We start from the raw sequence: 17376 nt of genomic DNA on the forward strand, positions 1-17376 counted from the left end.
TCTGGAAGAGCAGACAATGCTCTTAACAACTGAGCCATCTCTCCAGACCAAAGGACTCACACACACGTGCAGATACACACACACACACATTCACACACAGACAGACACGTGCACACATGCGTACACACACAGATATATTTTCTTTTTTTTTTCAAAAACAATTTTTATTAGGTATTTTCTTCATTTACATTTCAAATGCTATCCTAAAAGTCCCTTATACCCTCCCCCAGCCCTACTCCCCAACCTACCCACTCCTGCTTCCTGGCCTTAGCATTCCCCTCTACTGGGGCATATAATCTTCACAAGACCAAGGGCCTCTCCTCCCATTGATGGCCGACTAGGCCATCCTCTGCTATATATGCAACTAGAGACACAAGTTCTGGTGGGGGTTGGGGAGTTACTGGTTAGTTCATATTGTTGTTCCTCCTATAGGGTTGCAGACCCCTTTAGCTCCTTGGGTACTTTCTCTAGCTCCTTCATTGGAAGCCCCAGATATATTTTCTTTAAAAAAAAAAAAAAAGGTCAGTACACTTCAAATTTACTACAAAGCTATAGAAACCCAAGACTTTCTATTACTGATTTAATAGTAGACATGTAATTAATGGAATGGAACTGAAGGATGGAAAACAAAAGTCAGGAATTGCAGGGTTTGTTTTTTTTTTTATCTTGTTTCCTTTTATTTTATGTGCTGCATACCCCTCGCTATAATGTATCTCAGGAACATCATTCTCCCTAGTGGGAACTTTGAATGTGCTCAACAGTAATTTCCTATCCCTTAAGGCCTAGCTACGTGTTCTCTATCCTGTGCTCCATCCTTGCAAACTTGCCTAGACACAGGAAGCAGACAAATGCAGCCCAGGCTGGTACAAAACTTGTGGTCCTCCCACCTCTGTCTCAGAAAAAGTAAAATGAAAGGGGCCACCTCTCCCAGACCAGTAGATTGATTTTTTTTTTATCAAGGGTCGTCAGATAACACAATGGAAAAAGAAATATTTTTTCAATGGATGGTGGCAAGACATCTATAACTCCCACAAATATATGAAACTGGATTGCTACATACATCATTCATTCACACACGTACACATACACACACACACACACACACACACAGAGAGAGAGAGAGAGAGAGAGAGAGGAAAAGAGAGAGAGAGAGAGTAATGGCTTATATATGCTTGGCCCAGGGAGTGGCACTGTTGGGAGGTGTGGCCTTGTTGGAGTGGGTGTGGCCTTGTTGGAGCAGGTGTGTCACTGTGGGTGTGGGAAATAAGATCCTCATCTAGCTGCCTATGGTTTATTCTCTTAGCAGCCTTCAGATAAAGATGTAGAACTCTCAGCTCCTTCTGCACCATATCTGCCTGGATGCTGCCATGCTCCCACCTTGATGATAACTGACTGAACCTCTGACCTGTAAGCCAGCCCCAATTAAATGTTGTCCTTTACAAGATTTGAACTGGTCATGGTGTCTGTTCACAGCAATAAAATCCTAACTAAGACACACACACAGCCGGGCGTGGTGGCGCACGCCTTTAATCCCAGCACTCGGGAGGCAGAGGCAGGAGGATTTCTGAGTTCGAGGCCAGCCTGGTCTACAAAGTGAGCTCCAGGACAGCCAGGGCTATACAGAGAAACCCTGTCTCGAAAAAACAAAAAAACAAAAAACAAACAAACAAAAACAAAAAAAGACACACACACAACATAGAAAAAGTTTCTGAAATAAAGATTGGTGATGGCTACACTGTACATATACTCTTTTGGGGGTCTCCCCAAAGCTACCCTCAAACTCATTATGTAGCAAAGGCAATTCTTTGAATTCCTTGAATTCTCAGCAATCCTCCTGCATCAGACTCCCAAATGCTAGGATTGTATGTGGGAATGAATGTTCTTGCCTTTGAACACTTCAATGTGCCTGAATTGTATACTTGAAACAGATACAGTGATCAATTTTATACTATATATACTTTACTTAAATTTGTAAGACTTTTAAAATGCGGTGCTTCAAAGTACATTGTTAAGAAAATAAAAGACAGACAGGTTGGAAGACGGCTCAATAGGTAGAGTATCTGTCCCAAAATCATGAGCTACTAAACTTGATTCTCTAACACCCAATTTAAGAGCCAGGTACCACCATCTGTGGACCTGGTACTGAGGACAGGGACAGGAGCTAGGGTCTAGACAATCAGTGATTTGTGGGCTCAGGGAAAGACCCTGTCTCCCAAAGTAAGATGGAGAATGGTAAAACAAGACAAAACAAAATCAAAAACAACACCACCAACAACAAAATCAAACAAACAAAACCCCTCTCTCCTGTGTAGTTTCTTTTCCTGCTGCTATGAAAAGGGAAGAAGTATTTATTCTGGCTCACAGTTCAAGAGCCTGGTCCATGCTGGCAGAGAAATGTGAAAGAGCCGACCACATCACATACACATTCGGGAGAGTAATGGACGCTGGTGCTCATCTCAGCTTCCCCAATCACACGGTCCAGGATCCCAGCACAGGAAATGGTCTCAGCCACAGAAATATGAGTCTTCCCACATCAATTACCATAATCAAGGTAATTCTCTAGACATTCTCAGACAATTCCTCACACTGTACCCAAAGCTTGTCTCTTAGGTTATTCAGTTGACAACTGACACGATTCACAACACCCAACATACACACAGATATGCACACGCACATGCACTCACATGCACAATACATGCAATCATCTCTCAGCTTTTGCACAAGCCTGACCGCACTTTCTAGTTAGTAGTTTTGTAAGATAGTGTGGTTTTTCTATATATTTGATTCCAATTTTCACAGTAGCTTTTAATAAAATTACAATAGCCCAAGTGGTGAAATAAAACACAGATGAAATAAGAAAGACTACATTTTTTATAGTCCAACCTATAACTAGTGTCTGTTATTCATTTTGTCCTTATGCCCAAATATGATCTATACCAAGTCTGACAGAATATTCCTGTCTATAAAGTCATGATAAAGCCCAAAGTTACCATGGTCATATTAGTATGAACAAACCCACCCAGATAATCAATCTCTATCTGACAGATATGAAACTCATATTCTATGTTAAGGCATGAATATCAAGAAAAATAATAAGCTTTTATTTGTTTAGATTTCAGGTTTTTGTTTTGTCTTGTTTTTTTTTTTCTTTAAAGATGTATTTATTTTTTATTATATGTAAGTACAATGTAGCTGTCTTCAAACACTCCAGCAGAGGGAGTCATATCTCATTACAGATGGTTGTGAGCCACCTTGTGGTTGCTGGGATTTGAACTTCGGATCTTTAGAAGAGCAGTCGGGTGCTCTTACCAACTGAACCATCTCACCAGCCCTTTTGTCTTGTTTTTTTAAGAGAGAGTCTTACTATGTAGCTCTGGCTGTCCTAGAACTCAATATGTAAACCAGGCTGGCTTCAAACTCAAAGACCCAACTGCCTTTGCTTCCCAAGTACTGAGATTAAAGGTATGAACTACCACACTGAGCAATATATAAGCCTTTAAACATTCCTTAAAAAAGAAAAAACATTTTGAATTAAACTCAAAGATACACTTTTCCAAATTGTTAAATATCATTGTTTCTCATGTGACACTTGTGATGGCTGAGCTGGCTGTCAAATCTGGGGAGAGGGAACCCTACGTGAGGAATCACCTCCATCACAATGGCCTGTGGGTGTGTCTGGGAAGCATTTTCTAGATTGATAATTGGAGTAGGACCCAGGCCGGTGTGGTCAGTGCTATCCCAGGAAGAAAAGTAGCTGGATCACGCCAGAGGCAGCATGCCAGTAAGCAGCATTACCAGTATAACAGGCTCCTCTTCAGTCCCTGCCCTGCCTTCCCTCGAGAACTGGTAACCTGAAAGCTAAAATAAACCCTTTCCTGCCCAAGCTGTTTTGGGCCATGGTGTTTATCACAGCAACGGAAAGCAAATTAGGACAACGACACCCAAGCAAAACCTTGAAAAAACCAAACTTGGGTCTTTGAACCACTGGATGTGGTCCCCTTGAACTGTACCTTAATTTACTTGTGCTTGATAAGCCACTTATGTGGTTTCCAACGTAGAGAAGGGGCAGAGGGAACAGCTTCAATAAAAGGAAAAAGATGCAGTTAGAACCTCATTCTCATATTCTCCCTATGCGTGTATGCGGGGTGAGTATGGTGTGCGAGGGTGTTCTGAGACAGCAAGAGGCAGATTGGTGGACACCTCTGACCTGCATAAACCAGCCCCCTAATTAATACAGTTTTCCTCATGTCCCCCAGAGAAGGAGAGCCTTAAGCCAGCATTGCCAAGACCTTTTGATCACCATGAGTGACTATCAAAAGGTTACTGTTTTGAGTCACTGCATTATTCAGCAAAAAGTAAATGGAGCATTGCCCTCAAAGCCCATAGAACCCTGCTTCATGATGAAATACCTAAGTCCTGTCATTGAGACCAAAGATGTCATGTCTATCAACATGTACCCCACAGCAAAGAAGGGAAAAGACAGGAAAGTTAGCATGTTGGGAAGCAATTTTGGTTGGATAACTTGCTCCTACATTAAAACAAACAAACAAACAAACAAACAAGGCTAATAAAGTATCATTAATGCTCCTTACTTTAAGTCCACACTGTTGAACTTAAGTTACTAAAGAAGGAAGTAGAGGCTGGGCAGTGGTGGCACACACCTTTGATCCCAGCATTTGGAAGGCAGAGACAGGCGGATTTCTGAGTTTGAGGCCAGCCTGGTCTACAGAGTGAGTTCCAGGACAGCCAAGGCTATATGGAGAAACCCTGTCTTGAAAAACCAAAAAAAAAAAAAAAAAAAAGGGGGTGGCGTAGAGACAGGGAAGAAAGAAAGAAGAAGCTGCCCCTGTGTTGAAGATTCTAAAAGGCCAAATAGGAAAACTTCACGATTACGGAGAATTAAAACATTGCAGACAAAAGAAATTATCTTGGGCTATTTTTAGTCCCTTTGAAAGTCATCCACCCCAAGCTCCTTGTATCTGACCTAGCATCCTAAGATTATTAAATGTGTGTGTGTGTGTGTGTGTGTGTGTGTGTGTGTGTGTGTGTGTGTGTGTGTGTGTGTGAATGAAGAAGCCATTCAAGGGCCTCACCCTTAAGAAACATCAATTAAACCTCTTAATCCAAATACTACCATAAGCTTTTTCATATCGCCTGCCAAAGGATTACTCTAAGAATTTAATGTCCACCTCACACCTCGTCCCCTGCAACTATCTGATAAAAACTGCTTCCACTCCTTATCCCCAGGAGGTAGTCAGATCTTTTAATGCTGCTTCCACGTATATTTCTACGTGTATCCAATATATCAAATTGTATATTACATTCTTTACTCATAGCTTCTATCAGTTTCAACTAAAATGAAATCTGAAAGCACACATAGTAAACTAGGAACCAGGGCAAGTCTGACCTGTGCCTTGTTTATATAAATAAAGTTTTATTGTAACATAACTGCACTGACTCATTTACACATCACACGGGGCTGCTTTTATGGTACAGTAACAGAGAGAGCCTGGCCCTTAGCCAAAGAGTTTGCAAACCCTGACTCTGAAAACTCTGCTCTTCCAGGGGACCCGGGTTCAGTTCCCAGGACCCACATGGGGCAGGCACCAATAACTCCATTTCCAGAGCCCCAGCACTCATGTATACAGATATTTAAAATAAGAAAAACAGATCTTTAGAGAAGGCAGGCAGGCAGATACACAGTATTTAGGTTGTTAAGCACATGTATTCACCTTTCCATCTGTCTCCTACCTCAATGCAGGTATGCTGAGGTAGGGCTTACATAGGTACAAGGTATCCCAACTCAGGTCTCACAATGGCTCAGCAAGCACTCTGCTCACGGACTGACCTCCCAAACCCAGCCCAGCCACACATTTTATCTTCACTGCATTATATAGACAGTTACTTATAAAATATTTATTAAGAACGTTCTCTTCCAGCACTGAAGAAGCTGAAGCAGAAGGGTTTTTAATTCAAAGCCAACCTAAGATACATAATGAAGGCCAATCTCAAAGTAGTTTATAAGCAGCTTTCTACTGAGTGTAAGCAGAGAGTGTAACCCAAAGCGTACGGAACGGGCCCCAGCTTGCAGGTCAGTTTTTAAGTCCTTTTGGCTTTTGTTTGCTTACTCTTTTCATTTATTTGTTGCGTTTTTGTTTTTATTTTATTTATTAGTCTTTCAACACATACCTTTCCAGGAATTTTCTTGTCAAAATCAGGGAAATGGATTATTTTATTTAGCTTGAACACATACAATATCATTATGGTGGTAGCCATCTAAAAGGAAAAAAAAAAAACTTAGCAAAACATCATCTGGAAAGACAGTGTGAGGTACCCTGACAGAACCCGAAGCAAATGTTTATCAAAAGGTAATCTAAAAACTTCGCTTTCCAGGCTGGAGGGAGGAATTTCGTGGAAGCTAAAATTCACACAGCTGGATAGGTCCCATCAAAAGAACAGGCAAGATGTATAATCAGTTACCTCTGGGATTCTAGAAATGCTGATGAAGAAAAGAAAGGGCGCCTCAGAGCATGACCACACTTCCCACAAACTGAGCGTGACCTGTCAGCTTCTCTTTTTCAAGGCCAGGGAGGAAGAAAACAGTTTTCACAAAGGAAACACTCCTAGGTAGCCATGGTGCCACACACTTTTAATCCCAGGAGAGGCAGGTAGATAACTGTGAGTTTGAGGCTGGTTTGGTCTACATACTGAGTTCCAGGACAACAAGGGACCACACAGAGAGACCCTGTCTCAAAGGGGAAGGTACAGACTCCACACACATGCACTTATTTAAAGATATGAAAACAGATGGGGACTTTTTGACAGAGGAAGGGAAGAGGGAGGGTTGGAGGTGAAATGATTAAAGTATACTATTCACACTAGAAATATAAGACTCATTGCTTTGTACAATTAATACAGGCTAAGAAAAATGCCCTAAGGAAAGTCAAAGGCATTTTTCTGAGAAGAATAACATTAAGATTTTTCTCCTCAAGGCTTGCAAATGGTTCAGCAGTCAAGAGCACCTACAGCTCTTCTGAAGGATCTGAGCGTAGGTCACTTCAGGTGGTCCAAAGCTCCAGGGAATTGTAGCTCCAGGAAATCCTATGACTTCCTCTGGCTTTTGGGTACTTGCACTCACACCTATATACCCACACATAAATACACACAAACATACGTAATTTAAAATAAAATAAGTCTTAGCCAAGTGTAATGATGTACATCTTTAAACCCAACACTCTGGAGGCAGATGCAAGCTGATCTCTGAGAGTTCAAGGACAGCCAGGTCTATACAGTGTATTCCAGACCAGCCAGAGTCTCAAAAAATAAAAGTAAGTAAAAATAAAATTCTTTAAAAGGATCTTTCTTTTCAATTTAGCCAGTACAACCAAATTGTTTCATTTAAACCCTATTAGTTGTGAGCCTGAGAGCTGGCTCAGCAGTTAAGAGCATGCAGAGAACCCAAACTTGGTCCATCACCCATGCTGGGTGGATAAAACCCATTGTAGCCAGTTACAAGGAATCTAATTCCCTCTTCCGGACTCCATGGGCAACTGTGCTCGTGGACACACACAATTTTAAAATAATGATAATAAGTCTTAACAAGCTTATAATTCTAGAACATAATAGGTATGTCAGAAATACCCCATCTTATTATTTTTGAAATAAAGTCTTCATCTCCTGTGCAAATTTTAGGACCTACACAATTATCTTCATATGAGAATGCAAAAGTTTAAGAGCTGCTTCAATACAGTTATCTTAAACTTTGGTTCTCATTTACCTGTGATGGGCACTAGTGTACCACAGTATGTGTGCATAGGTCAAGACAACTTGTGCCAACCACAGCCTTAAACAAAAGCACTTGAAATAGCTTTTATAACAAAGGTTATTTAGGACTTTAATATTCCTCAACTCACCTGTCCAATTCCAAGTACAATTGGTGAGGGAAAACTGCAAGAAATATAAAACAACCAATCAGTTTAGCAACATTTAAAAACCAGAAGAAAATAAGTAAAACAAGACTGTGACAGAGATCAGACAACAGAAACTTCAATTTAAAAAAAAATTTTTTTTTGTCTATTTCTTTTCCATTAAAAAAAAAAAAAACTGGGCTGGAGAGATGGCTCTGCAGTTAGGAGCGCTGACTGCTCTTCCGGAAGTCCTGAGTTCGGGTCCCAGCAGCCACATGGTGGCTCACAACCATCTGTGATCTGTGGTGAGATCAGATGCTCTCCTCTGGTGTGTCTGGGGACAGCTTCAGTGTACTTACATATAATAAATAAATCTTTTTTTAAAAAAAAAACTGATGGTTGGGCTGGAGAGATGGCTCAGTGGTTAAGAGCACTGACTGCTCTTCTGAAGGTCCTGAGTTCAAATCCCAGCAACTACATGGTGGCTCACAAACATCCATAATGAGATCTGACTCTCTCTTCTGGGGTGTCTGAAGCCAGCTACAGTGTACTTACATATAATAAACAAATAAATAAATAAGTCATCAGGGAGTGGTACTAGTTAAAGGAATTATAAGCATTGGGACTTGTGGCTTTGATGAATAAATGTGTCACTGAGGCTTTGAGGTCTGGAAAGCCCACACCAGTCCTTGTCTCGATCTCTCTCTGCCTATGAATCAGTATGTAGAACTTTCAGCTACTTTCCTAGCACCATGTCTGCCTGAATGCCGCCTTGTTCCCCACTTTGATGATAATGGATTAAACCTCTGAAACTGTAAGCCAGCCCCAATTGCTGCTGTGGTCATGGTGTGTCTCTTCATAGCAATGAAACACTAAGACACCTCTACATAGGAAATTGTAAACTGAAATTAAAAACTAAAGAAGAATAAACTCTATTGGTGCAGGCAGGCCCATTGTCTCAGCTAGCTGTACGGTTAGGCAGAAGGATCCCAACTTCAAGGCCAGCCTGAGCAAGTTAGTGAGACCCTGTCTCCAAATAGACATGGCTCAGTAGTTAGTGGCCCTTGCTGCTCTTCCAGGGGACCCCGGTTCAGTTCCCATGACCCACATGGGGCAGGCACCAATAACTCCATTTCCAGAGCCACAGCACTCATGTACACAGATATTTAAAATAAGAAAAACAGATCTTTAGAGAAGGCAGGCAGGCAGATACACAGGTTACCCTCAAAAAGTTAAATAGCACGCCCTCCCGTTTCTTTCTGGATTAAAGAACACTATGTTGCAAAATGTACTTCAACCTATATCTTATCTGTCTCCATCTATACATTCACATCTGGGTATTCATCCCTGCATCCAGATCTGAAACTATTCTAGTAATTACGGTAATTGTAAAGTGAAACTATTCTAGTAATTACGGTAATTGTAAAGTGGTTTCCGTCTAAGGGTTCTCCTTGCTTGCCTTTCCAAAAAGGCAGAATCATAAAACAAACATTTAAGGACAATACTCCCAGCTGCCTGTCTATGGTTCACTCTTTGTTCATTTCTGGGGGAGGGAAGGGGTTCAGAGGAATGCTTTTCTGTTACTGAAACAGCTTCCCTGTGCTATGTCCAAGCTACCTTTGAACTCTCAGACTTGAGTACAAAAGGTAGGTGCCACCAAACCCTGTTCGCCAATTTGTGAATTGAATTCTGTGAGAGCAAAGGTAAGGAAGGACATGCACCCAAGAGTGTGACTGTGCACATACACACATACACACAGAGGACTCTGGTGAATAACAAAGCAAATACAAATAGCAAGTTCTGAGCAAATATTTGTTAAAGTGAATAAAACTAGTTTGATTTTTTTTTGGGGGGGGATACAGGGCTCTGTGTGTAGAGCTGTCCTGGAACTCAATCTGTAGACCAAGATGGCCTTAAACTCAGAGATCCACCTGCCTCAGTCTAAGTGCTGGGATTAAAGGTGTGAGCCACTGTGGCCTTTCTTCCTTCCTCCCTCCCTCCCTCCCTCCCTCCCTCCCTCCCTTCCTCCCTCCCTCCCTTCTTCCCTCTTTCTTTCTTTCTTTCTTTCTTTCTTTCTTTCTTTCTTTCTTTCTTTCTTTCTTTCTTTCTTTCTTTCTTTCTTTCTTTCTTTCTATTTTTTAAGGCAAGAGCACCCTACATAGCTCATGTGGCCCTCAAACTTAGCAATCTCTCTGCTTTACCTCCCGAGTAGTGATATTACAGGTGTGCCCAACTCTTATATTCAATGCTTTTAAAGTTAAATGTCATTAGTAAATGACATAGAGAAGAATATTCAAGGGCAGTCCACCTGTATAGCACTTATGATAGCAACTGTGGCCACTTGGCCACAGACGCCCAGAACACAAATTCCAAGGTTGTCTTGCTTTTCTTCTAGCCCTTGAAAGTCTCTAAGTATACATGCTCACAAAATCTCTCTCCTGCCAGGTAAATCTAGCATTACATTTGTCCTGGCCTCTGCAGGTGCCAAGTCACAGCTACTTGCTATAAACCCTTCATGTCTTCAAAACTAATAATACCACCCGGGAAACTCCTACACATTACTAAGTTCAGTGGCTAGCACAAGTTACAGCCTGGGTCCCCTCTGGACTACAGCTTCTATGTGCTGACCCTAAAGAAAAACTTCCAGATTTTTCTTCAGTGATGCTGGTGCCTTCTTAATCATAGCTGATTCTTCAGCGCCAGCTGACCCGTACTGATTGACCCAGCTCTTCAGCGCCAGCTGACCCGTACTGATTGACCCAGCTCTTCAGCGCCAGCTGACCCATACTGATTGACCCAGCAAAGCAAAGGTTTTGCTCTAGGGGTTGTGGTCTCTTGTTATCCACAGCTGATTCTTCAGTTCTAGTTGACCAAGATAAAAACAGATTCTTAAGTAAAAATTTTAAAAAATCACATAAATGGCCCTGATAGAATCTTTGCTTCTCTCTGAAACTTCACACGCTAGACATCTACAGCCTGCATGATTCCCAACAGTCCTATCTTCCAAGCTTCCATAGAACAGCCCACTGAGTTGTGAGCACTCAGTGGCTTTTCCAATCTAAAGTTCAAATTTCACCACCATCCTCCCCAAAACACCTGGCCAGACATAGTCAGGTCTGTCACACAATACTCTGTAACCAGATACCAAGTCCTGTCTTAGTTAAGATTTTTCATTGCTGTGATAATCCAATGGCCAAAACCAATTTAGGGAAGAAGGGGTTTATTTTACTTATTCTTCCAGGAAACAGTCTATCACTGGGGAAAATCAGGGCAGGAAGTGAAGCAGAAGCCATAGAGGACACTGCCTACTGGCTTGCTTTGCCTGTTTTGTTATATACCCTAGGACCAACTTCCCAGGAGTGGCACCTTCCATGTTGTTAGCATTCTGTCTAAACTCCACCCCACAGTTACCTGGCAATAGCCAGGTAGGCCTGACCCACTATAAAAGGGACTGCTTGCCCCCTGCTCCCTCTCTTGCCCTATTGGTCTCTTGCCTTCTTGCTCCCGCTTTGTCCCGTCACCCCTTCCCCATTCCCTTCCCCCTCTTTCCACATGCTCATAGCTGACCTCTACTCATTCTCTCTCTCTCTCTCTCCCTCTCCCTCTCTACCTTTCTCTGCCTCTACTACCCTCTTGACTCCCCTCCCCATGCCCTGAATAAACTCTATTCTATACTCTACCATCTGTGGCGGGTCCCTCAGGGGGAAGGGATCCCTCGGCATGGGCCTGCTGAGGCACCCCCTTCCCCCACACCTCACCACACATCCACCAGAGCATATCTCTTGTCATTTTATCTTTTTATGAACACATTACACGTCAATCGCTAATGAAGGAAATGCCACTCAATGCTATTATAGGCCGAATCGTCTCAACTGTGGTTCCTCTTCTCGGATGACTCTTCTTACTTGTGTCAAGTTGACAATAAACTCGCCAGGTCAACAGTGAACTTAAATTAACAAAAAAGCTAAGACCACACACAAGGCTTATAGCCCAACCAGAAATAATCTGCTCCAACCGGGACAGAAGCAGCCCCCTGAGCTCCATCCATGCCCACAATCTTGTCAGAAAACTGTCAAGAACTTCTTCCTTCTGGCCTCTACCACACACTCTCGCTCAAACAGCTATTGCTGGGGTCAAGTTGCTATGGCGCATTGTAACTAAATCACTCCAACCCTCTTCTCAACAATGTGTGCCTCAAGAATCTTGAAACGAGAGAGAGTGAATGTTATTTCAACAGAGCTGGCATGTATAACATTACACTACAGAAATGAAGGGGGCTAAGGAATTTGTATTTATAAGGAGCATAAAGCCCTTTAGCTTCCCTGAAGTAAAAACTTCACTCATAATCACCTTGCTCCCCCCTCCCTCAGTGCTAGGTAGATTACAAAACTCCAGATTTATATGCTAAGTGACCACGTTACCATTGGACCACACACACCCCTAGTCTGGAACTCAAAGCTTCAAAGATGAAAGGGCCAGTGCACTGGGCACCTATTGTCCTCACAGCAGTGGCCTGTGTTCACTGGCTCCTGATGAAAACAAAAAGAATGTATTTCTTAGAAGCCTTAAGATTGCAGCCAGTCAGCAGCCCACAAGCTCTAGTGCCTTTGGCTGACAGGACCACAGTTGCTCCCAAACATGCCCATGACACCCGTTTTTAATTGTAGATTTTGATTTGTTTTAAGATTTACTTTATTGTATGTGTTTAGGTGTTCTGCCTGCTGCATATATGTCTGTGCACCACCAGAAGCGAGCAATGGATTCCCTAGACCTGGAGTTATGGATGGTGGTGAGCCAACTTACGGGTGCTGGGAACCAAACTGAGTCCTCTGCAGGAGCAGTCAATGCTCTTAACTACAGAGCCATTTCTCCAGCCCCTTTGCATTTTATTTTACTTTGAACCAAGGTCTCTGATGGCTCAAGATGACCTTGAACTTGATAGATCTTGCTGCTTCCACCTCCCAAGTGACAGGTGTCCACTACTGTGTAGTGCTAGAGATTGAATCCAGTTTTTTGCATGCTAGGCAAACACTACCAACAGCCTCACCACCACCCTGACATTTTCTTTTTCCGTTATGACCTCACACTTTATGTACATACTATATGTTAATACTATATGTATTAACTGGCTTAAGTGTATATTCATTTTACTTAGCATACTGTTTGTGGGGTTTTTTTCATAAATATTTATTTTTATTCATTTGCTTGTGAGAGGGTGTTAGATCCCCTGGAGTTGAAGTTATAGGTAGCTGTGAACAAACCCATATGAATACTAGGCTTTGAAGATGGTTTGGTGGGGAAAGGGGCTTGCTGCCAGGCCTAACAAACTGAATCCATCCCTGAGACCCACACAGTGGAAGGAAAAAACTGACTCTTGAAAGTTGTCCTCTGACCTATACACACACACACATTCAATGGCATTCAATGGCTTATTGCTGGTACACTAGGATGTGAAATTAAGGCGTTTTGTTTTGTTTACCTGTTCTATTCACTTCAGTTACCTATGTGCCTGAGAATATGGCTGTCACATCCTGAGCACACACTGTCATTAAATTTATGAAGGCTCTGTCCCCGCCCTCCTGTAAAGTTCTCCTGGGGGTCTTCTTGGTACTTGGTCACTCCCTTCCAGTCATCTAGCCAAGTTGACTTTCTCTCTGCTCTTCCAGGAAGCCAAGCTCTTGCTGCTCTCTTCTGCCTGATGTTCTGGCCCCAACCTCTGACCCTCTTCTCTCTTGGGTCACATCTGCAATGCTTTATCAGTTCTTGAACCTGTTTGTTGTTGAAGTAGAACTTCCATCGAAGATGTTCCACATGGTCTATACCATTTTTTCCACAACATACCATGGGATCAGCATAGTAGGTACTCAATAGTATCTGTTGGACTTACAACTTGTGGACCCGATATGGATCTGAGTTTTCCCAAATATAAGACAAAAAAAAAAAAGCAGAACTGTGGGGTTTACAAAGAGCCCTGGGTTGTGGCAGCTCAGGCAAGGCCCTAGGAGGTTAATACCATGCTTATAGTCAGCTAGGTTCTGCATCTAAGGAAAATGCTAAGTATGGCCAGGGAGCAATCACCCCTGGGGCCAGATTTAAAACCACAGTTCTCTCCGGATTCAACCACAGAGTAGAATTAAATAGGATATTATTATAGTCTTTACAAATAAGTTCAAAGAAGCACAGAGTTGCTGGTGCATTCCACTCTGATCTTAAAAAAAAAAAAAAAAAAAAAAAAAAAAAAAAAGCTGATCTTGTAAACTTCTAGTTGTTCTGATTATCCAGAAATACGATGGTTATTTGAGAATGGATGATTAGCCTATATAAACAAACCACACAAGTCCAGATGTAATCGGTGGAACATGCATTTTTGTTTTGTTTCGTTTGTTTTGCTTGGAGCTGGAGATGTATCTCAGTGAAAATGAAAAGCCTTGGGTGGCTTCCTCTGTACAAAACAGGTGTGGTGTCACACATGGAAGGTGGAGACAGGAAAACTATTAGGTAGTCCAGAAGTTAACCTGGGGTGCATGAAATCCTGTCTCAAAAACACCACGAAGATTAAAAGGTAATGATTTGCTCAAAATACATTTATGTTTATGATGTTGTAACCTGTAATAACAGCACTAGAGAGGCTCAGTCATGAGGATTTGAGTTCGAGGCCAGCGTGAACTATCTGATGAATGCCTGTCTTAAAATAAGTCGTCACTTTTTTCTCAGTTGCTGAACTTACTTAATGCTTGCAAAGGTGGCTTTTAAGTTCAGCTGGTGTATGTTCTTGATCCCAAGTGGACTTTGTTGGGTAGTGACTTGGTAAAGGCAGAGCACACTCGGCTTTCCAAGCCCCGGCCACCCTGCATCCCTCATAACCAGCCTCACCCGTATGTGGTCAGCAGCGCCTTGTTGACCAGCACGATGAGGAAGGAGCATGTGCCATAGAAGAGCGCCGACAGCAGCCTGGCCAGGCGAGAGGGCAACGGCGCCGCGTTGGGCTCCTCCATCTCTGCCCTCCGCCGCCCGGCCCAAACCCAGCCCGCGGTCCCGCCCCCAGCGGCCCGGGAAGAGGGTGCGGCAGGAACAGGAAGAGCCTGGGCGCGAACTCCGACCACGGCCCGCCCCGCACCCCGCACCCCGCACCCCCGCACCACGCACTGGTGCTTCTAGTGCGCTCTCTCCTTGGAGGTGTCCACCTCCCGGGAAAGCCGAAAAACTGCCTTAGCCGGCACCCCCAGAAAGGCTGAGGTTCGTTTCCGTTTTTGTTTGTTTGTTTTTAAAAAGTATAATTTATGTCCTACGGGACGCGCCTGATTAGTGAGTTACAGATGCGTTCTTGACAAATGAACAGAACCAAGCAAACACGTAAATCTGAGTACAACATCCCCACAAAGGGCAAGAGTCCCCCTGAGTACTTAGGGTGTATCAGCTGTGGTGCTGGGCTACACCTCCCTGCGTGTGTTCAGAGCGCCCCCATCTACCCCGGTGGTTGGCATGATGGTAATTCCCAATTTACAACTATTACTAAAAATGCTTCCAGGCATACTTCAAGACAAGTGCTCGTGCGGAACGCTTCTGTTTCTCGTTCATAAATGCCTAAGACTGGCATCCACCATAAATGCCATGTATTCGGCTTCTCTTCCTCTGGACACTTTTGGTAAATTCAGGCCTCCCTCACAAAAGGCCCACTTCTCCCTAGGACAGCAGCCCCAGGATCCCTGGTTCTTGTGAATAAAAGCTCAAAGCTGTAGAACGACTCTCAAGTTTGTTCTCATGTTCAGATGTATTGCACTTTGATCAGTATTAACTTGCATTCCACAGCCAAAATAGTGTTTTTTTGAGTTCTGACTGCACACACCAGTGTTAGGTCCAAAGGGCTCCTCATTCCGTGGCCAAAGCGCAGGCTCACTGACTTGGTTCAAAATTGAGTATAGGCCCAGCTCAACCTGGACCATGGGAAGATTCCTGGCAGTTGGATAAATGCCAGCAGAAACAAACAATCCATAGCTTAGGGGAGATCAGCGGCTTGGTTTGGATAGGAGAACATGGAGGTGTCCCCGGTCCATCTGTGTGTATCTCTTCTGGGTGTTCTGCATTGGGGGTATTGAAGGGGCACAGAAAACTGCCAACATGACCATTCTCTCCATCATGTACCACTGAGGTGTGTTGTAGGTTAAGAAAAAGTACCCACACCGGGCGTGGTGGCGCACGCCTTTAGTCCCAGCACTTGGGAGGCAGAGGCAGGCGGATTTCTGAGTTCGAGGCCAGCCTGGTCTACAGAGTGAGTTCCAGGACAAGCCAGGACTATACAGAGAAACCCTGTCTCGAAAAAAAAAAAAAAAAAAAAGAAGAAAAAAAAAAGTACCCAGAGCAGAAGGAGAAAGAAGATGGGGCTGGTGAGATGGCTCAGTGGGTAAGAGCACCCGACTGCTCTTCCGAAGGTCCAGAGTTCAAATCCCAGCAACCACATGGTGGCTCACAACCATCTGTAACAAGATCTGACTCCCTCTTCTGGTGTGTCTGAAGACAGCTACAGTGTACTTACATATAATAATAAATAAATCTTTAAAAAAAAAAAAGAAAGAAGATGGACTTGCAAGCAGTCTAGGCATGGCCAGGGAAGTGGGAGGGGATAGTGGAGATAGCAAGAGAGAGAACAGAACATAGAGAGCACTAGGAGAGAGCAAGAGAACAGGAAAAGAGAGTAACAGGTTATAAAGGGGATGAGGAGCTGGAGGGGACATGGCAGGCAGGAGACTAGGTAGAGACTGAGGGAGCCTGGAGGCCTATGCATCACAGAAACATGTCAATGGAGCCACACGTCCCTTCTGAGGAATGCTGGCTTTTATCTTACTGCCAAAATCCTCCTATAGTCCAGGTTGAGTTGGGCCTAGACTCAATTTTGGTGCCCTTTTGATCAGTGCCCTTTTGAGGGAAACTGGGGTACTCTTTGGACCTGACAATCAGGGCAGGGAAACCTTGAAAGATCAACCAAAAACAACTCAGGTGAAAAGAAAACCTAATGGGTCCTTCGAAGGATGATTCTAAACACCACACCCTTGAATAAAAGGAAATCTCCACTCATTACCCTAATTTAAGACCTGAGATAGGGCTGGCAATATTTAATATTAACTACACCAGAACCTCATTCATCTTTGCTAACCAGGTTAGCAAAGTATAGAAGACACTTGCTACCAAGCTTGAAGCCCTGAGTTTGATCCTTAGAACCTACACGTTGGAAGGAGAGACCAATTACAAAAGTGATCCTCTGGCTATCTATCTCCACACGAGCCATATAGCACATGCACTTGTGTGTGTGCACACACCCAAACACTGCATAACAAATGTTTTTCTTTTTCAATTAACTCCACTAATGTAGTTTAATAAAAAAATAAAATAAAAAGGACATGAGTGCTCTTAGGTATGATGGTTTGTTGTAGACAAAAGGAAGATATAGCCAGAGGCAGAGACATCTGGGAGG

General features: G+C 43.2%; 1 protein-coding gene across 4 annotated transcripts in view; it reads right to left on the bottom strand.

Moving 5' to 3' along the window:
- Positions 1-14976, bottom strand: part of Slc35d2 (solute carrier family 35, member D2) — a 33074-nt gene extending 18098 nt beyond the window's left edge. The window contains exons 1-4 of one of the 4 annotated variants that reach the window (XM_006517372.4): positions 14781-14976; positions 7914-7947; positions 6190-6276; positions 4011-4078 (exon numbers count right to left, since the gene is read on the bottom strand). In XM_006517372.4, the coding sequence (XP_006517435.1) occupies positions 4011-4078; positions 6190-6276; positions 7914-7947; positions 14781-14902 (311 nt within the window). In that variant the 5' untranslated portion in view covers positions 14903-14976. The remainder of the gene's footprint in view (positions 1-4010; positions 4079-6189; positions 6277-7913; positions 7948-14780) is intronic. The other 3 variants (NM_001001321.3, XM_006517374.4, XM_006517373.4) reach the window with 3 other exon arrangements.
- Positions 14977-17376: the final 2400 nt, after the last annotated feature.

Source organism: Mus musculus, chromosome 13 (assembly GCF_000001635.26).
Source record: "Mus musculus strain C57BL/6J chromosome 13, GRCm38.p6 C57BL/6J".
Taxonomy (NCBI): Eukaryota; Metazoa; Chordata; class Mammalia; order Rodentia; family Muridae; genus Mus; species Mus musculus.